Source organism: Alligator mississippiensis, chromosome 11 (assembly GCF_030867095.1).
Source record: "Alligator mississippiensis isolate rAllMis1 chromosome 11, rAllMis1, whole genome shotgun sequence".
In the NCBI taxonomy this organism is placed as follows: domain Eukaryota; kingdom Metazoa; phylum Chordata; order Crocodylia; family Alligatoridae; genus Alligator; species Alligator mississippiensis.
This window is the reverse complement of record NC_081834.1, coordinates 50551310-50575046: the sequence shown is the minus strand read 5'-3', so window position 1 is coordinate 50575046 and position 23737 is coordinate 50551310. Positions and strand designations below refer to the sequence as shown.

The following is a 23737-nucleotide window of genomic DNA, read 5'->3' as shown; positions in this document are numbered from 1 at the left end:
AGCAAAAATCTTTTTGTTTCCGCCTCAGAAATTCTATATTTTATCTTCCCCAGCTTTGCTATAAAATAGGCTGATGCTAGCAGTGATGGAGTAAGGGATTCATAGATTCATAGATTGTAGAGTCGGAAGGGACCACAATGGATCATCCTGTCCAACCCCCTGCCCCTGGCAGGAAAGAGGACCGAGGTCAGATGACCCCAGCCAGGTGCCTATCTAGCCTCCTCTTGAAGACCTCCAAGCTAGGTGATAGCACCACCTCTCTTGGAAGGCCATTCCAGATCCTGGCCACCCTTACTGTGAAAAATTTCTTCCTAATATCTAACCTAAATCCACTCTCAACTAGTTTACACCCATTATTCCTAGTCACTCCCTGGGGTGATTTAGTAAACAGCGCTTCCCCTATTCCCTGTTGACCTCCCCTAATAAATTTATAGGCGGCCACAAGATCTCCCCTCAGCCGTCTCTTGTGAAGGCTGAAGAGATTCAGCTCTCTCAACCTCCCACCGTAGGGTCTGTCACCACAGAGAACTTAACAGATTAAGCACTGCTAAATCAGAAATTCCTTCATTTTTTTGCAAGGATCTGGGATATTTCTGAGAGCCTCACCTTCAGGAATTCATTCACTGGCTGCTGGTACTTCCCCTCTATTTCACAGATGAGGTTATCAAGTTGGGAAATATTCTTTGACAGGTTGGTAACACTATCTCCTTGCCTCTGTACAATCTCCTTCTCCAGCTTAGCCAGCTGGGTTAGCAGGAGTTGCTCTTGCTCCTCTAGGAACTGCCGTAGTTTCTGAAATTCCAGTACAATCTTTTGCCTCTCAGCCTCTGTCTTTTCCTGAAATGAGACACACGGAGAAAGGACATGGAAGGGGCCTAGAAAAAGACAGGACAGCCTTCACAGAGCCATGTGTGTGTCAGAGGGACTGTTTTATTTCATTAAAAACACAAGGTTCCCAGAAATGTCAACCATGCCCTGCAGATAATAGACATATTTTGGATAAGGTGAAAGCATCGGAGAAGGCATAACATTTTCAAAGATGAGGAGCAACCAGATCCAAAAAAGGACTTTATTACCTAAGTGTGAGTCCTTTCAACTCTTACCTGTTAGGTGCCTGGTCCCTGAAGTGGAATCCACAACCCTACATGGATGGGGAGAGTTGTGTGCCATGGAAGAGGCCCCCAGCAGTCAGCACACTAATGAGGAGTTTCCCAGGTACCACAATCAGCATTCAGCCACCAAGAATTAGCTGACAGGACATACTGTTGACATTGATGTGATTCATATAATCCATTCAGGATCTATAGCCCAAAGCCTTCTTGCAAAGGGAAAATCTGCCAACCATTTCCTTAAGCATCAAGTAAGGATCATCCTTTTAAGACATGGCTAGAGCAGTATTATACGGTACCCTGTGTAGGCCTCACTTGAACACTGATGAATACTATCACTGATCAGTACAAATACAGCTCACATACAAAGGCTCTGCTCTGACCAAAGCAGGCCCCAATAAGAGCATAATCAGGAATTATTGTATATGGCTTAAGATCAGAAGACACTGGGAAAGTTAGCTTCTTAGGCTGTGTAGACTCTTCACAAGGCCACCAGATAAAGGGTGCTTGCTGAGACTGGGCAGATCCCCAAAACAGTGAAGGGATGTACAAGGATCAGGGTAACCCAGCAAACAAAGTTTTATTGTTTGGGGAGAACTAGGCTGTGTATACTGTAAATAACACTTGTTTTGATCAGAATATACAGGAGATCCTAGAAACCCTTAATGCTTTCTCCTAGGCTTAGCAGGGTGCGATGGGGAACCCTTGCTCTGTTACTGGGAGGAGGCTGGGGGACAAACAGGGCCTGCAAGAGCCCTTTAAGAGTAGCATCTTTGTGGGCCAACAGGATAGGGATGTAGGCAAAAAAATACAGGAAGAGGAGATAGGGTTTCAGCAGTCACCAACAGTCCTAAGGGTGCACTGAAACCAAGCAGGACTGAATGGATCAATGAGAAAACACTGGGTTCATGGCATGCAATAGGAAGGGGAGGGTCTTACCAGTATAAGAGACTCTCCCTCAAGCCAGCAGGCTCACTCTAGCCCTGACTGGGAAAAGAGGAGGACTTCCCAAGCAGGTTGCTTTAGAGCCAGGAGTGGCATGAGCTTGGGCATGCAGGTGAAGAAGGCTGTTTTTTGTTCTTTGTTCGTTCAGAGCCGTGAGGATTTGAGTTCAGCTTCTTCCTTTGTTTTGGGAGTACCTTGATAGGCTGTGCCTTTTTTTTTTTGGTAATGTGTTTAAGTTTAATGACCAGAGGACTGGTGGTGGCCATAGGGGCAGTAAGGTGGCCATTCAGGGGTGCCTGACAGGCATTGCAGGTTTTGAGCCCAGCTAGAAGCAGAGGTGCTAGAGAGATAGAAGAAAAAAGAGGGAGACTGGGACCAGAGCTTGAGCCCCGAGAAAGAGAAAAACGGGCCAAAAAGCAGGGCCAGAGCAAGTGGGCTCAGCCTAGAGGCTTATAGACAGAGTAACCTGCAGGCGAAGGCCAAGAGGACCAAAGCACATACAGGAGAGTCAAAGACTACCGAGTGACATCCATGAGGCATGGGTGTGTATTTGGGGGGAGGCTGGAGGTCATGATTGGAGCCCTTAAGGTTTGCTTAGAGTCCCTAGGGTCATGAGTGATGACTGCCAAGTTTAAGTACTGCCAGAAAGGTATGAATATTTCCAACTGGACATGCAGGCCATCCTCAGGAAACAAGCACATTTCTGTAAGTAGACGGAGGGCCCAGAGACTAAGCAAGTCTGCTGGGCACCAAGGAGATCACGCCAGACCCAAGGGCAGCCTCCCAATCAACATAAAAAGAACATGTAAGGGGTGGCAGACAAGGTAGAAAGGGGGGTTATACAGAAGACCTGGAGTAGGGGCAGTACTAGGGTCACCCACAGGGGACATCATGGCAGCCCTCAGGCCCATTCTGTCACAGGGAGCACATACATCTGCAAAGTATGTCTATACGTTGTTGCAAGTGTCCTGCCTAACACCTTGTGCCTGCTGGCTGGGCACGTCGATGACTAGGCACCCCGTAGACAATGTATGTTTTGTAGACAATATAAGTTTGGCTACGCTTTTGTCATTTAAATAAAGCTAACAGTTGTTCTTCCTCCAACAACGAGGTCTTCAGGAAACACACAGTCTGAAGCACCAGAAGCAGCACAGATGACATCCTGACACTGTATGCATTCAGATCACCTAAGCGGAGGGAGCCCAACACTTATGACTCCTCCGGTGATGTTGAGGGAGTCTAGGACCCTTTAGTACTTGCCCAGGAGGTTGGAAAAAGGGGTTTCGCCCTGTTTCTGCTTGTGAGTGTGAACCCTCTCGTCTCTCTCTCCTTCCAAGTAAATGCCCTAAGCACCAAGCCATCAGGCAAGCTGAGCAAGTCCTCAGTTGGGGCCTCTCTGACCCTCCTGTTCAAGCTGTCTCATTTTACTGGTAATAATTTAGGATTCAGTAGGCAAGAGAGTAGTTGCAAAGTGTGAGTTTGACTGTTGCCTTATGGTTAGTACGCTGTCCTGGGAGAGTGAAGCCCTGCTCCCACAGTGCCTGTGTATTTTATCCAAGGATGGTTCTGTGAGCCATTCCCGGAGCAGGCCCCCCTCAGACAGGGTGCCCTAACCAGTGGGCTACAGGCTCCTGCTAACTCTCATATACCTGCCGGGTAATAGCAGTGGATACCTACCAGCCATTTCAGGCTTTCCTTTTCTCCATCCAGTTTATACTTCATAAGGTCTTCTCTTTTTTCCTTCAGGGTCATCATCTGGGTTTGAAGATATTCCTGAGGAAAGAAACAGAGGGAGAAGAAAGAGTCACTGGGCTGGAATGAAGCATTCAGAGAGAGAGAGAAAAAGAGAATGAAGGTTTGAACATCAGTGTCCATCCCCTGAGAGAGGACAGTCCATCTACATATATACAGTCCATATATCATTGCTGTAATTTCAAAAAAAAAAAAAAAGGGCAGCAAAGGATGATAACTGAATGTATCTGGATACAAGTTTCAAGTTTGTGCGATATGCTGTAGAAACAAAGCAGCCTTAGCAGTGAAAAGCAGAAACTGAGGTGGAAAGAAAATAGGGTGGTGATGAGCAGCCTTCCACGATGGGCAGGAAGAAAGACAAGAAATCCTCCGTTCCAAAACTGTAACTTTCTCAATACCACAAGATTCAGTTCAGTCTCAATAGTTTCAGCGAAAAAAAGAAATTGGTATTGAAGACCAATTAAACCAATCAGACAGCATTAATTAAAATACTGGAACACGATATCCATAAATATAAGCCATGAAGTGCAGGGAAAAATGGGATTGCTCCACAAAATTGAAGAAAGCCACTGTCAGTTTGTGTGCCACCTCCCCATGAGTCTCTCCAGCTGGTATAGGTAAGAATCTGTATTATCTTTTAGGGTAGCAAACTAGGCATTGGAATAAAGGTTTCTTCTTGGGTTTTTTGGGTATAACAATAAAAAGTTAGGTAGCAGATCTGTCGCCTGCCTCTTCTGACTGGGTGGTGATCATTAAGCAACTGTAAGTAAATATACCTTAACTTTCTATTTAAAGGGTAATCAGCAGGGGATTGTATACATACCTTAATTCTGTGCCAAAGCTTGCAAAAGAGTTTCTGATCTCATATATGGACTGTAGTCTTATCCTATAAAGGCTGAACAGTTCCTAGTGTTTGGTAATTCCTCACCATCCCTCTTGCCCTGAGCTCTCCACTGCTTCTGGCTCCTGTCCTTCTTCCTCCCCCACCATATTCAGCAATGCCACGGCTGCCCACTCACTTGCTGCACGGGGCACCAAACCACTCCATTTTCATCCAGGGTTATAGCTGGGGTGCTTTAGCTTGAACTGCTACACTGCAAATGTAACTGTGAGTTCGCAACAGCTGCTGTTCACTGTACAACTACAACTCCCACCACTCCCCATTGCTAAAATATAAATTTATCCATACCCACAGTTCCCTCTCCCAGGTGAGCAGGTTGGGCTTACAGTCACACTTACCCCCTCTCTGGCCCAATTAATCTTTCTTCCACACACAATGGAAACTGCTTCTGAAGGAGAAGCTGAAAGCTCCCCTACCCCCTATTTTACTCCCGACTAGCTTATAGTATAGAGGCAAGGGAGCTCCTGGAGATCTATATGCTCTCAGGGAAAGGTGGGTCCTGGACCCGGTCTCATATCCTACGCAAATGCTCCAGTAACTGAGTGTAGATTCCTATGTCTTCTCACACACCTAAATAGCACAAACACCACTGCATAGTATAAGTGCAGTTTCTGGTATTTAAGCGCATATATAAAAACAGCATTACCCTCTGCAGCGCCCTGAGGACACATTGGGAAAAAATGATGGGGGGACTTCCATATTTCAGCCCAATTTAGGCATAGGTCTCTTTTCATGCAGTGGGAATAGGAGTTTTAAACTGCATCTCTGGCTCCCTAGCACAGTGCTGTAACCACAATTATGTTCAGGCATTATCCAGATCCCTCTCCATTCCTCACCCTTGAAGCTCAGCTATTTGCATCTAATATGCATTAGACAAAATGGATGGCAAGTAGTTTCTGTCCCACTAGAAATGACAGTCCAGGCTAGACTCCAAGAATCCCACCCACCCAGGACAGTATCCATCTCACTCACCCACAAACCCACTGGCTTACTCTATTCTTACTGATCCCACATATCTTCCTCTCTTGGCTGCCCTATGGACCAGTTTCAAGAAGTAGACTGGAGAGAACCAAGTTAAAGCCTAACCTGTTACCTAGCAGTCAGAGCAATGGGGGCCAATCATTTGGGAATGCATACAGCAAATTAGCCCCATGCCCTCCTCAAGTGGCACTGGAATCCCCTTCCTCTGTCTGATCTCCTCTGCTGTTTTCTGCTCCCTGCATGATCTTCTCCTCTGCTTTCTGCTTTTTGTCCTTTGCTCCCTGCCTTATCTGCTCTTTGTGCTGCCTGCCCCCATCCTGATCTGCTGCATGCCACCTAGACCCTTCCTGTGCCAAAGGTTGGATGCTGCTGGGTCATTATGCCATGAAGTCAAGGAAGTGCAGGCTGAAACCCACACTGGATGAAGGCAGCCTAGTACCTCTCTCTTGCTCCTGGGGTGAGGTGGGAGGGAACTGTATCTCTGACCTGCTTAGGCAAGACACTGCTTCTGTGCACCTCTGCTTCTCCCACACTATGTCTATCTTGATGATTTCACACTTGAGATCTTGGGGGTAGGGAATGTCTATAGTTACGCATTTGTAGAGCAGCTACCCAGGTCCCAACTACCATGGAGGTGTGTCAGCATTACAGCGACATACAAACGCAAATAGTCCTAAACAGAAGTAGTCACACTGGACAGCAGATGCCTACCTTGTACTCTTCGGCAGCCTCCCCTACTGGGAACACCTTGTGAGTGCGGTGATCCCGGGACTCTCTGCAGATCACGCAGATGAAGGCTTCGTCGTCCTTACAGAAGAGCTTGAAAATCTCCCCGTGTTCCTTGCACTTTGCTTCTCCTTCTGTCCCCCCCGCTGTTTGCACACTCAGCTGCTTAGCTATTTCCACAAAGTTCGCCAGTTGCCTGTTTGTCCTGAGGTTTCTTTGCTGAAATGTCTCTCTACACTGAGGGCAAGAGACAGAGTCATGATCTGTTCCCACTCCCTCCCAGCACTGGGCGATGCAGGCTCGGCAAAAGTTGTGTCCACAGTCGAGAGACACAGGGTCATTGAAGAAAACCAGGCAGATGGAACAGGTTGCTTCTTCTTGGAGTCGTTCTAGAGGGTTCAGGTCAGCCATGGCTTCCAAAAAAGATTGTGCAATAAGTTCAGTTTCTGATCTCTGATGCTCACTTTTATGCAAAAAGTAATGATTTCCCTTCCTGAACTTTACTTACAACATTTCCTGAGTCCCACCCCTTCTCTCAGCAGCCCAAGCTGCATTATATTATACTGCAACATAGGCCACTTCCTCTCTCTCCTCCTCTCTCTCCCTTCTCCCCCGCCCCCAGAGGATTGACCCTGGTGTACCATGGGAGGCGTAGTTCTGCACACAGAGGGGAACGAGGGGCTGGAGCAGTATTTGAGAGCAGAACTATTAATGGGTTTCGGTTAAGATGTTTTCAATTTAACTTTATTTTTTTAAATGGAAGATAATCTTTGACTTTTTTTGGCAAGTGCTATGTATAAAAAGAAAATTCCAAATACTGACACACATTATTAACTTTTAAAAATAAAACTGGGATTGGTTTCCTTGAGGTGGATTATGCCATCTGTTCCACTCATACTTTAGGAATAGGGGTAACTGAGTCCTATTAAACACCTCAGTTTGAAAAGAAGGAACTAGGGGAGGGACTAGAACAGGTCAGAGGGTAAAGCTGGAGAGACGCATGCTCAAACCCCCTTGCAGGAAGTTGTTGATAAGCGGTGTTGGTTGCACCCTGAGAAAATGACTGGTCTTCTTAGCTGCTGGGACTAAAACATGAGAACACTTACAGATTTCCTTTTGTTTTCTTCAGGGAGATTTTGTGACTTATCTCTGCTAATCAAATAATAGAATTGCAACCTGGGCACAAATGCCAAAAATGCCACCTATTAAGTGCCATTCAAGCACACATAAATGGTAACAGAATCTGGACCTTAATATTTTCTCTATTTCTTTATAATCAGAAAACATCTTTTGCTGACTCTGTTTCTCACCCCATTCTCATTAAAAAAACCTAGGTGACTGTGGCATTGATGCCTACACAGTCAGATGTGTGGCAAATTGGCTTGATGGTCGCACCCAGAGAGTGGTGGTGGACAGGTCCTTTTCGACCTGGAGGGATGTGGGCAGTGGAGTGCCCCAGGGCTCGGTCCTTGGGCCTGTGCTATTCAACATCTTTATCGGTGACTCAGAGGTGGGTGTGGAAAGCACGCTGTCCAAATTCACTGATGACACAAAGATGTGGGGAGAAGTGGGCACACTGGAGGGGAGGGACAGAATCCAACTATTTCTAGACAGGTTACAGAGGTGAGTGGATGAGAATAGGAAGGAGTTCAATGTAGACAAGTGTAAGGTGATACATCTAGGGAGAAGGAACCAGCAACACACCTATAGACTGGGGAACACCCTTCTCAACAACAAAGTGGCTGAAAGGGATCTTGGAGTCATTGTGGACGTGAGCCACCAATGCGAGGAAGCGGTCAGTAAGGCTAACTGCACCTTGTTGTGCATCTACAGATGCATCACAAGCAGGTCCAGGGAGGTGATCCTTCCCCTCTATGCAGCACTGGTCAGGCCACAGCTGGAGTCCTGCATCCAGTTCTGGGTGCTGCACTTCAAGAGGAACGTGGCTAGCATTGAGAGGGTGCAGAGGAGGGCCACTCACTTGGTCACAAGGCAGCAGGGCAGGCCCTACAAAGATAGACTAAAAGTCCTGAATCTATTCAGCTTCCACAAGAGAAGACTAAGAGGGGATCTGGTGGCCATCTATAAACTCACCGGGGGTACCAGCAGAAAATACATGAGGCTCTGTTCCCCCAGGCACCTCTGGGGGTTACTAGGAATAGCAGCCACAAATTGTTAGAGACAAGGTTCAGGCTGGACATCAGGAGACGTTACTTTACGGTTAGGGCTGCCAGGTTCTGCAATGGGCTCCCAAGGGAGGCGGTGCTCTCTCCTACCTTGGGGGTCTTCAAGAGGAGGCTGGAAAGATATTTGGCTGGAGTGATATGACCCTGGCACTCGTTCCTGCCCGGGGCAGGGGGTCAGACCGGATGATCTGTTCAGGTCCAACCCTAAGTACTATGATACTAGGACCCTAGAAACTATGAAACTATGACTCCTTCCCTGAGCTCTTGCTGTCACTTATCATCTCATGTGAATGTCTGGAGTTCTTGCAGCTTTTTCTCTATTCTCAAAGATCAATTAGAGACTTGCAGAATCTCCATTATTTTAAATGGAGAATAACAATAAAGGCTTAGTGACAGTGCATCCCCTGCAACTCAGCAGATACGAAATACAAGCTATTCCCAGCAGACAGCTGAGTACTAAACATTTAGATTAAGTACTGGCAGTCAGAAAGCCCAAGGCTGAATCAATTCAAACTTCCCAGGTTCAGTCTAAACTGTGTAGATTGAACTGATAAGCAAGTGAACGGACATTCATTTTTAATTCTGGAAATGCAAATGAAGCCACATACCTGCAATGGCCCAGGCCAGAAGCTGGGGGGTGAGGGGGTACTAGAGCACACCTCCCTGCTCAGCTAGAGCAAACAGCTTGGGCAAGGCTAGCCCACCCACCCTGCAAGGGGGGGTTTGCAGGGGAGGTGCAAAGCATCCTAGCATGGCGGGCTTGCTGGCAGCAGCCCAGTGTGCCAGCTTCGAGAAGGCTCAAAGTGATTGATGGGGTATTTTCTCCTTCCCCACCAATCAGGTGATGGTAGGGGAAAGGCTTATCCCACCCCTACTGTGGGATGAGGCAGAGAGCTGGACTGGAGAGAGGATTAAACCCCTCCATTTCCAAACCGGGGGCAGAGCCTCTAAAGGGAATAAAAAGGCGGCGTGCCCAGCACACGGGCAGCTCTATTGAGGGACAAAGAAGAGGGCAAAGAAGAGCTGGCGGAGCTGGCCAGCCCAGCAGAGCAGTAGCCCCAGGAGAGCCCGAAGACAGATTGTCGGACGGGGAGTGGCAAATGGCCACAGCCTCCAGCCCCGCCACGAGGAGGTGCGGTGTCAGTGCATGGGCAGTCCAAGAGGGACCGAGGCCCTGGGAAATGCATGAGGAGGTTCAGGTCTCTAACCCTTGACACAAGGCCAGGCATTCAGTATACGGGCGGTGCATGGGTGGTCTGGAAGTGGACCGAGACCCTGGCACCACACAAGGCGGCTTGGGTCTCTGACCCCTGGCACAAGGCCAGGAACGTGGTGCACCGGCAATGCACAGAGGGCCTGGGAGCAGACCGAGACCATGATTCTGCACAAAGTGGCTCAGGTCTCCAACCCCTGACATAAGGCAGGGCCACTGGTACACGGAGCAGTGCACGGGGCCCCAAGCAGGCCAGAAGCTGGGAGAGCATGAGCAGCATAAGAACGAGAGGAGCCTCTGAGAGCTGTGAGTTACTAGGGAAAGGGACTCCCAAAGGGAAGGAGGGAGCTCCCCCCATCACTTGTGGTTAGCAGCTGAAGGGGAAGCCCTTTCAATGGGGAGGGCCCTGGATGCATAGCGGGTGCACAGGTGTGCACATGCACCCCCTGACAGTGCTGGTACACCCTTTGACAGCCAGCTCTCCCCACTTTGGCAATGGGCAGGGGGGCAAGCGGGAGTGCTGGTGCCCTCCCAAGAGCGCTGGCCGGGGAGTAGGGGTGCCAGGAGAAGCATTGCTGGCACATCTGGGAGCGTCGCTTATGCTTCTGGGTCAGCGCGATTGGCCAGATGAGATTGGCTGTGGGCCCCCCTGCCCCCCAAGTTGCTGACTGGCCACTGGGGGGGCACCAGTCACCCATGGGCCCTGGGCTGTGAGGTTCCCCTCAGGGGGGCTATCAAGCTGGGTTACAGAGGCCTGTTGGGCCCAGGGAGTCTTTCTTCTCTTCTCTCCTCTCCTTTGAGGATCTTTGGGGGCACTGCCATTGCTCCAGGGCAACAAGGGTCTGATGTTTCTTTTCGAGATCTGGCTTTTGTATCTGATGCTTCTTTGCCTCGTATTTTGTGAGTCCTGCACCTCATATTTGTGAATCTGCACCTTATGCTTTGTCATTCTTACACCTCATTAGAGTATAAGATTGCATGATCTTTTAATGTGACCCTTGTTTTGATCCTCCCAGACTCTTCACTTGTATATAGAGTATTTGCACTGACCTGTATATAAGCTGTCTGTGGCTCATACCTTTTATGTGTCAATATGTTAATATGGCAACTTTTACATCACATTAAATTTGGACATAGTTAAGTTTATTGCATGTCCTGGCCTGCCTCTATAGGGGAAGGAAGGAAGGAAACTGGGTGCAGCAGGCAGTTTCACCCCACAGTGCACCTACCCTGCTAATATTCCCTTCAATTGGAAAGGGGAGTACATAATTGGGTACTACCCGAGCTACACTGGGATGCCGAGGGACTGTGAGCTTACTTGAATCTGGAGGGGATGTGGATCAGAAGTTCAATAAACTGATTTAACCTAAATCACTTAAGTTTGATACTATTTCCATCCAGGTTTACCTTAAACTGGTTTTGCCCATTCTGAAAGTGGTTTATGTGCACTGAACTTGTGTTGTGTGACTTCAGGTACCACCACCTGAAACATGGCTTCAGGGACCACTACCCCTTTCCTTAATACTCCTGTGCAGTTATAACACTCACCCATGATGCAGAAGTTATCCTAAGGCCACACTTTAACATATATTCATGTAACACAACAGCTGAACACAGGGAGGAGAAGCTGGCACCGCGTAAATAGAGAACTCTCTGCAGACCCCCGCTTGAGAAATGCTGGGCATGTCGGTGCAGGTTCTCCTCAGACCGACGTGTCTGCATGTCATCTTTGGTGGCACCTCCTGGAAATTCTCCTGCACCCTCCCCTCTTTACAGCAAGCAAACCATTTCAAACCTAATCCCTGTAGGCCCGCTGTGTTTCCTCAGACTAGGAGAGACAGAAGCAGGCAGGAATGATCCATGCTGACACGCAGCTGGAAACTCCAATGATTTTTTCACTGAGCTACCTTTGCAGAAAGATGCAGGGCTACACCAGGCCACAGAGTTGAGGACATCAGACACTGGGTGAATTCTTTCCGTGAGATCCATTAATGCCCCAGGCCTCAGGAATACAGCGTGAGCTGCGATCCTAGGCCCCAGACCGAAAAGAAAGGGCAGATTCTTTCTCCAGTGAAAGGGGGCAGTGGGAACGTGAAGATCTGGGCTTCGCTGTCAGCATCAGAAAATCCCACCCTCTCCCCTTCACAGTCTAGGGAGACTCTGACCCTCTGGGGAATCCTACTTAGAAATAGGGGTGTCATAGGGGAGGTGAGAGCCTGGTACTGAAAGCCCCATCTCCGCACAGCCCAGATCCCTCCTGCAGGCAGAGCACTGATCTCTCCCTTCCTTCTCACAGACTCTCTGGCAACTCCCACAGCCCAGGCTCCCGCATCCCCCACCTCCACCTCCCAGTAATGTTTTCCTGATGTGAATCCCTCACAGCCCAGCACACAGGGAGCAGCATCAAATCTCTGGGGATTTTCAGGATGACTAAGCCGTGTTACTCCCCACGTCACACTTTTTCGGTCCACAGACAGGATGAGTTGGGGACTGGCTGTTTCTGGATCCAAGGTCACATTCACTGTGGGAAAGAAAAGAGAGAGAAAGGAAGTCAAGAGCACTGATGGCAGAGCTCAAATCCCCACTGAAGGCTTGGAAGAGGTTGACAACCTATTCCAAGTTGCAGCCTGCTTGCTGTTCTCTGGGACATGGGAAGGGAGACAAGACGGTTGGTAGTTCAAGACTCCCCTCTCCACCCAAAATAGAAGATGAAGTCCAAATTCCTTCTCTTCCCCACTCCCAAGTAAGCAGTAGAAGATGCACATAAGTATATCCCAAGCCTATGAAAAAGGAAGATGCAGGTGGTGCAGAGAGCTTCCTGCTGCTTTTCATTATAACTAGAGGTAGAGCAAAACCTATGGAGAAAGAAGCAGCACCATCAGGAGTACCCAACCTCATGGAAAGGTACTGGGTGAAAGAATAAGGTGGACAGGGAGAAGCAAGCATTCGGAGAGGCTATTTTTCCTCATTACAGATACGAAAGGCATCTGGAAAGGAGTTTCAAGAACTGCCAGTGAAACAGGAATCTAACTCCCCTAAATGCTTTAATGGGTGGGGTTTCCAGAAGCTTAGGAGTCCCTCAGGACCATAGTGAAGAGTATTTGGTGCCAATCAGTGAAGAAGTCTTGTTAACCTGCATAGGTGGGAACTGTATCTGAAGGCTGGAATTAGTATCTTGGCATGGATGGACCAATGGTGAAAACTTTTTTTTTTACCTGTATGTACCTGAATGGTCCTTGCACTGCAGGCTAGTGCAGCAATAAGCTGGCACAAGTGTAGCTACACAAGTGGCAACAGACTCTAAATTCTGTACACATGGCAAAAGTTGTACTTCTGCACTGGTCCATGGGCCAGCATATAACCAAACCCTATTTTCAGGCTTTCTTTTGAAGCTGGTCCATGGACATTTCCCCAGCGTTGTTTACTCATTTTAGCCAATGCGTTTTAAATGCAAAATGCAACAGGCCAGCTTCAAGAGGAGGCCTAGAAAAGAGAGAGTGGCCTGGTGGGTAGAGCATTGTTCTGAGAAGGAAGAGCTACATGTTCACCCCCATTCCAGGTGAAAGGACCTAAAATCTGTGCCTTGTATTCTATGGGCAAGTACCTTACCAGGGGACTATTAGGCTAGGAGGTGTGAGGCTCCTCCAGTGCTGTCTAGCACCCACTAATCATGTTTTTTCCATAACTAGATTTTGGGTATGTAACACCCCATCTTTTTCAATTTGTTTTTAGTCACTTCAACAATGAACCAACAAGAATTTTTGTAGGGTGTTTTTCCTCTTCATCTATACATGAAGACTTACCCTGCCCATCTCCTCCCCTGGATTTCTCCCTTTCTGTCTTCAGTTCTGACAGTAGAGCATCTGGTGAGAGGAAGAAGCAGAGGGAATTAAATTAAATATCATCACATTTGTGCTGATATCCCAGGCATTTATTAACAAAATGACATATAAATGGGGAAAAGGAAACAAATGAAGGAAGGCACAAAGGCAGAGCAAGTGATGAAGAATCACACAGAATAATGGCATGTGAGCAGATTAAGGCTGAAGAGAAAACTAACTCTAGCTCATGGGTTCTGCTTGTGTTAGGCTCGAGGGTGTCAAAACTATGGCCTGCAAGCTGGATCTTGCTTGCAAAGTCATGTTGTCTGACCTGTGGGACTTCTAGAGGGACCAGGAATTCAGGGGTTGAGCCAACCACCAAAATCTAGGGTCTTGAGCCCCACTGGGAACGTGTATCAACAGCAGGGTGCAAGTGATGACTGGATTACCCCTTGCACTGCTGCCACTTGCCCCACTGCTGTGGTCTGGATCCACCCTGTGATGAGGGGAAAATTTGACACCCCTGTGTTAGCTTTGGCCTACTGCTAGTAATATAGCTGTTATACCCCATAGCTCAGTGTTTGTCACAAGAAGGTGGGACAAGATGGCAGCAGTGACATTAGTGCATTTCTCCAACATTCTTCAAGGTTCACTGTCAAGCAGCACACAAATCATCCTTGTTTTTAAAGGGCTACTTTTCCCATCTTGGATGGTTCTTTAGGATGTAGAAAAACTTGCCTTTAGTTCATTCAGTCAATGCTTCCCTTAAAATGTATATGCCAGGACAGGCTGGCCTTATCCCCATTTTAAAGATGATGAAACTGATATGAGTTATAAAAGCAGATAATGAGAGTTAGGAATTAAATCCAGATTGAAAAATGCACAGACATTAGATACCGTATTTACTGGAAGCAAGACACTCCTGAATTTAAGATGACCTTTCAAAAATTAGAATCTATGCTTGGAAAGTTATAACAAATGTATAAATTTTCCATGTATAGAATCTAATTATTGGGGCATCATCTTAAATTCAGGGTTATCTGGAATTGGGGTAAGTACAAGACAACTCCCCCTACCCTCTTCAATAATTATATTCTACACATGGCCATTTTGTAAATCCATTATAGTTTTCCAGGTATAGAATCGCCGTATTGGAGGGTCATTTTAAATTTGCAGTGGGGGGCATGTGGTTGGATGCTAGGCAGTGGTGAAGGCAGTAAGGGGGCAGGTGGTGAGAGGCAGAGCTAAGGCGAGCAGTGTGGGGCAGGCAGTAAGGGGCCAGGTGGTGGGGGGAGCAGGTTGAGTGGGGTGGGATCAAGCAACTTACTCCTTGCAGCCTATCCCGCCTGTGCTTTCTTCCCCATTGCCTGCCTTCCTTGTGCCTGCCCCCCACAGCCTCTTCCCCTCTCTCCACCTCCCCCCGCCCAGTTCCAGCAGGCTCCATCTCCACTGCAGCCTGAGGCATGGACCACGGCCTCAGCCCAGCCCAACAGCAGTGGTGGCATGGTGTAGCAGGTTTGGCCCCAGCTCCAGGGTTCAGTTGGAGAAGATGCTGCTACGTGCTGGGGCTGTGCTCTGTACCCCAAGCTGGAACAGGAATGGAGCCTGCCCGACCAAAGGTAAGTGGTAAGGGAGCAGGGGTGGCAGAGCTGAGTCAGGAAGCAGCTGTGGTTCAAGCCCCAACCCTGGGTTGGAGCAGAAGTCAGAGCCATGGCAGCTGCCTTTGCCCCACCGCCTCATACTTGATTTTAAGACAAGGGGCTTTTTCTCCCCACGTTATACATGGGAGGGTGGGGAGGGACTTCATCTTCAAATCAAGTAAATACAGATCATAAAAGCTAGTTACTACCCTGGAAGAGGACAGGCTTTGTTCAATTATCTGCTGGATAGTAATATAGTTAGAAACACTAGTCCTTGGCTCAGAGACAGCATATTGCACAGGAGACCCTAAAGTGTTGCTGGCAGCTACAGCAAATTAGAAGTTAAAATGGAGTTAATGGGATGAGCAAAATCAGCATTGCTGTGGCACATTACTTGCTCACTATGAACCTGCAAAATTAGGGACTACTAGTCCAAGGAGCTGGAGCTGAAGTCACAGCCCTTCTTCCCCACCCAGGGGAAGGCCTAAAGAGATAGTGGCAGAAAGAGGAGGAGGAAGACCTAAGTTGTGATATTAGTTGTTTCCACCTGGTGATACTGTTCTTCCCACTGTGACCCATTTACACTGCCTCACAAAAAGAGTTAAGAAAGTTTTGGATTTGAATGGATGAAAATCCCCCCAGGGCAGGAAGCGATTAAGACAGTCACACACCCCAGCATAAGGAGCTTGCTGACACCAGAATGGGCTCTGCGCCACAGACCCTGGGCACCGCTGCTACTTACCATCAGATCAGCGTGAGCCACACCACTTCAGAGAGCTCACCTACCCCATGGGGATTCTTCAGACTGACGAGGGGAGGCACAGCACCCTCACCCCATAGTTCTTACTTAAACAAGAAGGGGCATAATTTTGGGTTTACTCCTTCAGCAGCTCTCAAACCAGCACCCCAAAATGTGAACCCAGTCAATTTCCTTCCAGAGCCAGAGGGTTATTTTGAATTCCTTTCATAGATTCATAGATATTTGGGTCAGAAGGGACCTCAGCAGATCATCAAGTCCAAGCCCCTGCCCTAGGGCAGGAAAGAGAGCTGGGGTCAAGTGACCCCAGCCGGCACTTGTCTAGTCTCCTCTTAAAGACCCCCAAGGTAGGGGAGAGCACCACCTCCCTTGGAAGCCTGTTCCAGATTATGGTAACCCTTACCATAAAGAAGTTCTTCCTGATGTCTAACCTAAATCTGCTCTCCGTCAGTTTGTGGCTGTTGTTCCTAGTTACTCCAAGGGGTGCCCTGGTAAATAGAGCATCTCTTATTCCTTGCTGCTCCCCCTGCCTCCCAAGTGAATTTGTAAGCAGCCACAAGATCATCTCTCAGCCTTCTCTTGTGGAGCTGAAGAAATCCAGGGCCCTCAATCTCTCTTCATAGGGCTTTGCCTGCAGGCCCCATACCATACGAGTGTCCCTCCTCTGCACCCTCTTGAGGTTGTCCACATCCCTCTTGAAGTACAGCACCGAAAGCTGGACTCAATACTTTGGCCTGACCAATGCTACAGAGGGGAAGCATCATCTCCCTGGACCTGTTTGTGATTCACCTGCTAATACATGATAACGTGTGGTTAGCTTTACTGATCACTTCATCACATTGACAACTCACATTCATCTCAGTGTCAACAATAGCATCGAGATCCTTTTTCACTGCTGTGCTGCTGAGAAGGTCCTCCCCCAGCCTGCAAGTGTGCTGGTGATTCCTTCTCCCTAGGGGCAGCACCTTGCACTTGTCCTTGTTGAACCTCATCCTATTCTGTTCTGCCCACTTTTCCAACCTGTTCAGATCCACCTGGATTTGGTCCCTCCTGTCTAGTATGTTAACTTGATCCCATAATTTGGTATCATCTGTAAATTTGCACAGAGTGCTTTCTACACCCTCATCCAAGTCACTGATGAAGACAGTGAACAGCACCGGTCCAAGGACCGAGCCATGTGGGACTCCACTGCCCACAACTTTCCAGGTTGATACCGACCCATCCACCATCACTCTTGGAGTTGCCTTCTTAGTACCTTTGAATTTCTTCAGAGCTACCTTCACAGCAATGTTTTTCCTAGAAAAATGGAGGAGTCTTTGTTCCAGTTCTGGAGAAATCCCCTCGGGCTTGCAGAACTCCTTCATCTTCTCACATCTAGAGGAGAAAGATCCCTTTGTCATTTATTATTTTAGGTCACTCACAGTTGCTGGCCTCAGAGGGGTGTGTGTGTGTGTGTGTGTGTGTGTGTGTGTGTGCGCGCGCGCGTGCACCTCTAAGCAAGTACAGCCCAAACCGTTGTGACACAAGCTTTGCCCCCCCCAAGAATCACATTAATATATTTCAACACTGAAAAGTAAGGTCCAGTTTCAGGGATAGGAAGGGAATTCAGTCTCCACAGACAAACCACTCCTTGGCCCCTATCACCTGATATTCCCGATACTTGTTGTATCATGGGCATCCTCGCACCATCCCTTGACTTTGCTCCCTCATGAGTGGACTTGTAAGAGAGGAGACTGAATTAAGAATATTGCCAGTACATGTCGGTGAAGGAAGTGTCTTTAGTGCTGCTGACATCATTTACCTGCCTTTCCCAGACATATCTCATGATCACTTGTCTTACCTTAAGGACTACCAATCTGCTTTAAACCATTGTATTCCTTGATGACCAGGTGGGAAACACGGTTCATCAAGAGCAGGCAATCAGAATAATGTAGTTTCAAAGTTTTTGGGTTGGGAGCTTGAGATTATGTTTTTTTAATTAACAAAAATGGGCCATATCCCTAGGGAGTACAGATCAACCAGAGAGAACTATTTCCTTTTCTCCGGGGAGGTATGTTAGTGTAGTATCCAGGCCAGAAACAGGAAATGTGAGAAAAGGCTAGAAGGAACCATGTACCTGTTCAAGATGCGTCTGATGTCCTAGAGAGGAAAAGACAGAGAAAAAAACGGAGCTCAGTTCTGTGCGCCACACACTGGGGACATGCTATACCACTATCGTTTCTATTTCTTATGGACTTTTATTTAAAGTTAAAGCTAAAGCTTCCAAAAGTTATGTTAAAGCTTTCAAAATTATGAAGCATTTATTTCACAAATAATAGTCCTTTGGGATGCAGAGCCCTTTCCTTCCATACTTAGGGATCCAACAGGGTTTATAATGTGCCTCACCTGCAGGAAGTCACTAGCTGGCTGCTGGCATTTCTCCTCCAGATCAGCGATGACTTTGTTGAGAACTGATATTCCCTTTGACACTTCAGAACTCTTTTCCTCCTGACTCTTCACAAACTCCCTCTCCAGCTCTCCCAGCCGGGCCAGCAGGAGTTGCTCTTGGTCCTTCAGGAACTGGTGCAGTTGCTCAAATTCAGACACAATCTTCTGCCTCTCAGCTTCTGTCTGTTTCTTTGATGAACAAATGCAAACAGGATAAGGGGAAAAGGAGAGGGGGAGATGGAAGATTTCGTGAAGCCCGGAGCAGGCTGCAGGGAGCATTTCATTGTAGACTCCAAGAATTCAAGACCTTGCAACTGAATATGCCCTGGCAATCCAGAGGGAAAGACAAGGAAACACGACACAAGCGATCCAGGAGAATATGAACAGTAACGTCAGAAGAGAGGCCAAAGGAAAAACAAACAAAACTCAAGCAATTGAGCTGAACAAACAGATGAGAAATGTGTCAATAAAGAAACTGAATACCGTGTAATCAGCACAAAACACCACTGAGGCATCGATGTAGGGGAAACTAAACCACATGCACAAACACTGATCCCCAACAACATCACAAGCCTTCATCATTCATGCGCTCCTAATAGACAGGTAGACAAGAAAGAAGATAGAGCAACTGTCCACCTCAGTGATTCTCAACCAGAATGCCATGGGGTGCCACTGTTAGGTGTGCAAACATCATTCACAAGATAAACCCAGAGATTTCATATAGAAATCCATAGTGTCAAGAAATATTCTGACCTGTTATGGGCTTTATGCATTTTTTGCAACAAAAGAATTGCTCTGTCATTTTTCTGTAATGAAAAAAACCCAAATGAAAACTATAAACTGGCATTTTGTAAGGGGTATCTTGAGGTTAAGGTGGTTGGGAACCACTGGTTTATCTGTTGCAAGGGATAAAGAAGGACTAGTGTAATTTTCCTGTTACTCTCTTTTACCCACTCTCTGTTTTGCCTCTTCCACCCTCACCAGGAGCTCCAATATGACCCCAAGCCCCAAAGAAGCTGAGGGGATTCCCTTTAGTGCTACACATCTACTATTGACCAAGCCGAGTAGGTGTAAAGATGGAGGAGCTGTCCCTCCACACACTCACACTTTGCCAATTGGAAAGTGATTTGTACCTATTATAGAAAAAAACCCCAAAAACATCAGAATCATCAAAACAATGTCTTTCAGCATTTGCAGGATGACATTTTTGTTTGCTTTTTAATCCAAATAATTTGGTGAAATCAAAGCAAATTAACAAAATGTTCTAATGGTCTTTAATCTGAACTTTACATTAAAACTAATGTTGTGGCTTTAAATGTCCAGTGAGTGGCATCTGTTTCACACTAGAAATCAAAGGCTATGAAGAAATGAGCATATGGTCCTGACTGAGCATAGGTCTCAGAAATCTCTCGCCCTTCTCCAGCCCTCGCCAGAACTTGTATAGATTGCTATCCCCAATAACTCTTACATAGTTGAACTGCGAAGGTTTCCATTGCAACTACGAAAGTCAGGACTCTAAGATTAGCTTCTGCAGAAGGACTTTCTTGCCACCAGAAGGCAAGTGGAGCATGGAGCTGTCATGCATACAGGACAGGATGTTTTCACTTTATCCACCCAAATGGCAGTTTCCAAGCCATGTACCTGCCCTTTCTGGCACTGACACAAACTTGGTGACCCTGTATCACATGCTGTGTAGATGTGTAAGCATCCCCACAGCTACTGGGTACAGTCAGCAGGCTGCTCTCTGAGTGTTCAGGTATTTAGCTCTGTATGTATGTAGTTAAGCATAAATCCTAAAATTCAGGCCTGGCAAAACCAGGAGGAGGACCCTCCCATATTTGAGCCCAATGCTTAGTGGTTAGGACACCCGTTCAGGAAAACAAAGTTGTAGTTCACCACCTTCCCACCCCCTTACTCAGAGGGTGCTTTCTTAATTGAAGAGGGATAAACATCTGTGTGGAAACAATCTCAAGCTTTCTGCTATCGGTACAAACATTTTGAATCCAGGATACAATGATGTTTGAATGAAACATTTTTGAAGCAATGATTTTCTGAATTTTTTTCATTAGGAGTTTTGATACTTTGAATGTTTGCTTTCAAACAGCATGAAAAATAGGTCCAGAAACAGCAAAATCTGACACAGGAGAGAGTAATTCCTTGACAGCATTAATAACAGTACCTACCAGATGCTCCCGGACTCTCTTTGCCTCACTTGCCTTAAAGTTCAGGAGTTTTTCTCTTTTTTTGTTCAGAATCACCAAATACACCTGAATGTTTTTCTGGGTAGGAAAGAAAAATTATAATAATTTAGCTTACAGTTTAAATGTAATTTAAAATATAATAATTTAGAGAAAAAAATATCAGTGGAAGTGCATTTTAGGAATGGAACCCATGTACAGGAGACCCTCGTCGTTCATGGGGGATATATTCTCACATCCCCGTGAATGGCGAAATCCATGAATAAGGCACTGCGGTCATGAATGCCATCTGAGTTTATGAACACAGTGTCCCTGGCGGCTGGGGGGCGCACCTGTGCTGGTGATGGCAGGAGTGCAGTGGCAGCAGTGGGAGCCCAGCTGCGGCAAGCACAGAGCTCCCAAGGAGCATCTTTACGTGCATTTAAGATTCAGGTTCGGCATGTGCAAATATTTGAAACCTCGAATGCCGAACCTGCACATCGCGAGGGTTTCCTGTATATTGTTATGCTAGAAGTTACTGGTAGTTGCTAACAAATCTATCTCAGATTCATGCATGATCACAAACCTCACAGAAGGTAGTGGGATGCTAGCTGCCTTTCATCCATTCTAAATGAGATGAGATGTCCTTTATATTAAAGACAACTGAAATAACCTAAGTCATCACCCAAGTCATGAACCAACCTGGTCAGACCAGAAGACAACCTGAGCCATGCAGGTTGAGAAGCTTACCTGGAAATTTATGCAAAGACAAGGATGTTGGTTGACTGGATTGCAACTGTTTGTGTGCAGCAAAAACAGACCAACCAACAGAGAAGCACTGACACAGTGGCTAAGAGGAAGGTTTTCTGGAAAGAGCACTTCCTGGCAAGATAGTTCTGGATGTGTAAGCAGAGAAACACTTTCTCACTGGATTCCTTTGCAAGGAAATGTTATCTCCCCCCTTCCTTCTCCCCTCCCCCCCATTTTAGTTACTGAGTGGGAGTGAGTAGTAAATAGCAAGAAATAACAATTGTATTAAAATTTTCTTCTTCCAAACGCAACATGCTACAGGGCCCACTTATTGGCTATCTGCTCAGACCCAAAGAAGAAATATTGTTAACAAATAGCTGACCAAGTTCCTATTTAGTAACATCTATATTATTGTAGTGACATTATTGACTGGTCTTCAGGATGTAAGACTATAGAACAAGATACATTACCCTGGAACAGCGGTTCTCAGCTTGTTGGGACACAAGGCACCCTCTGTTAAACTCCAGGCACCGCTCAGAAAATGTCAGCTCTTGGCTTTCAACCCCTTTTCATTTTTTGACAACAGAAAAATCATAGTGCAATTCTTCTGTTGTGAAGAACTCAGACAAACCACAACAGATCAGAAAGTTTTTGCTACTATGGTTTCTTATTGGAAAACTCTACGTTTTTTCCTGTAAATCACATGTAGCTGTTTGCTTAATGTTCCTAATATTTTGTGGCACCCTCAAAAGGGTCTTACAGAGCCCTGCTTAAAGATCACTGCACCACGGTCTGATGGCTCAAAAATCATTTACAGTTTCAGGTCTCCAGGAAGTATCTATTTCATAATTTTCATGCAACCATAGTTTCAATACAGACAGATGAAGGCAGAGAGAGAAAGAGACAAATTAAGAATTCCAGCAAAACACCATCACATTAAAAACTCCTTAATGATCATACTGCACGGCGGACTCCTACCTTGTAGTCCTGAGCAGCCTCCTCAATGGGAACCACGGTGTGAAAGCTGTGCTCTTTGGATCTGTCACACACCATGCAGATGGGTGTCAGATCCTCTTCACAGAACAACTTCAGAGACTCCTGGTGTGTATCACACAGCCTCTGACTTCCTGCTCCATCTTCTGTCTCTAATTGCAGCTGTTTAGTTATTTCTACAACGTTTGCCAGCTGCCTGTTCAACTTGAAATTTCTGGGCTGAACCGTTTGTCTGCATTCAGGGCAGGAGAAGTTTGTACCGGATACTTCCCAGCACTGGATGATACAACCTCTGCAGAAATTATGCCCACAATCTATAATCACTGGGTCCTTAAAGTATTCCAGGCAAATAGCACAAGTTGCTTCACTCTGGAGGCTTTCTATAGGGTTCCCAGTAGCCATAGTTTCCCAGGGTCATATGATCAGGTTGGTTGCGTTTGGCAGAGATCAAATTCTTATTCTGAAGCAGGAAGTGGGCTTGCCCTGAGTGAACTAATGCTATTTGCAAAGCTAGACTGATACTATTGTTAAAGGAACAGCCCATGAGAAGACAGTATGAAATGTAACATTTTCTCTCCATGAAACAAGATGATTACATTTAAAATTATACTGTAAACAGCCAGCCTGGCCACAAGCTTTACATTTAAATGAAATTGTGGCATTTATCAAAACAATTCCCCCCTCCCCACCAATGGATAATTTGGAAAAAAAAATATTTTATGATTTTTGTGCAGAATTTGGTCAAATTAATACAGTTGGTCGTTTTATTCAGATGGTAGCTTCTGACAGCACTGTTTCATAGAGTAATTTCTGAGCAACTCTAGTTGTAAATATCTGTCAGTTGCTTTGGGAGAAACAGGATGAGAATGGGAATGCAATGGAGATCCCCAAATTATCTCCATGTTCTACCACTTTCTTTGTACCTTCCCTATCACACACTTTTGTTTAAGAAACTTTCAGTAATGTCTGTCATTAAGCCCGATTTATCAGAAGCCAGGCAGGAAATGTGCCTATCTCACTGAAGCTGGCCCCACTTGCCTGCATGGGTGGGCCTGCCTACTTGTCAGAAGAAAGCAGGAGCCCTGTCAATGCCTAGGAGGCTGCTTAACAGGACATGGCTTCCTTTGACCTCACAAAAGTCTTTGACTGTCAACCGAGAAGCATTGTGGAGGATCCTTCTGAAATACAGATGCTCACTGAAATTTGTCACCATTCTTTGCCTGCTCCGTGATGGTATGGAAGCTGTGGTCTTCAGTAACGGATCCATCACAGATCCCTTTGAAGTTCAGATGGGAGTTAAGTAGGGCTGCATCGTTGTTCCAACGCTCTTCTCAATATTCCTTACTGCAATGCTATGTC

General features: G+C 46.6%; 2 protein-coding genes across 9 annotated transcripts in view; both read right to left on the bottom strand.

Moving 5' to 3' along the window:
- LOC102560597 (zinc finger protein RFP-like) overlaps nucleotides 1–10859 on the bottom strand; it is a 31248-nt gene extending 20389 nt beyond the window's left edge. For all 6 annotated transcript variants that reach the window (XR_009455677.1, XR_002092903.2, XM_019495830.2 and 3 more), the window contains exons 1-3: nucleotides 6400–10859; nucleotides 3732–3827; nucleotides 607–837 (exon numbers count right to left, since the gene is read on the bottom strand). Coding sequence is in view for 4 of the 6 variants with exons in the window: in XM_019495830.2 (XP_019351375.1) it covers nucleotides 607–837; nucleotides 3732–3827; nucleotides 6400–6825 (753 nt within the window). In the remaining 2 variants the exon portion in view is untranslated. The remainder of the gene's footprint in view (nucleotides 1–606; nucleotides 838–3731; nucleotides 3828–6399) is intronic.
- A 75-nt stretch (nucleotides 10860–10934) lies between these two features.
- LOC102560992 (zinc finger protein RFP-like) lies at nucleotides 10935–22838 on the bottom strand. 3 transcript variants are annotated; one of them, XM_014597560.3, is made up of 7 exons: nucleotides 22364–22838; nucleotides 20642–20737; nucleotides 18417–18641; nucleotides 18148–18170; nucleotides 17287–17405; nucleotides 13617–13676; nucleotides 10935–12334 (listed from the first exon to the last, which is right to left on the bottom strand). In XM_014597560.3, the coding sequence occupies exons 1-7, from the start codon at nucleotides 22778–22780 to the stop codon at nucleotides 11817–11819; spliced, it is 1458 nt and encodes a 485-aa protein (XP_014453046.2). In that variant the 5' UTR covers nucleotides 22781–22838; the 3' UTR covers nucleotides 10935–11816. The 3 variants fall into 3 exon arrangements, with proteins under 3 accessions (XP_014453046.2, XP_006261587.3, XP_019351377.2); XM_006261525.4 differs by having other exon boundaries at nucleotides 18417–18647; nucleotides 22364–22836; XM_019495832.2 differs by lacking the exon at nucleotides 20642–20737 and having other exon boundaries at nucleotides 18417–18647; nucleotides 22364–22836.
- Nucleotides 22839–23737: the final 899 nt, after the last annotated feature.

Excerpts from the sequence above, each read along its gene's own strand:
- LOC102560992 (XM_006261525.4), bottom strand. The coding sequence starts at position 22,780 with ATGGCTACTGGGAACCCTATAGAAAGCCTCCAGAGTGAAGCAACTTGT. Across the intron at positions 20,738-22,363 it reads AGGCTGCTCAGGACTACAAG|AAAAACATTCAGGTGTATTT; the intron begins GTAGGAGTCCGC and ends TTTCCTACCCAG. Across the intron at positions 13,677-17,286 it reads AGCTCTGAAGAAATTCAAAG|ATGCTCTACTGTCAGAACTG; the intron begins GTACTAAGAAGG and ends TCCTCTCACCAG.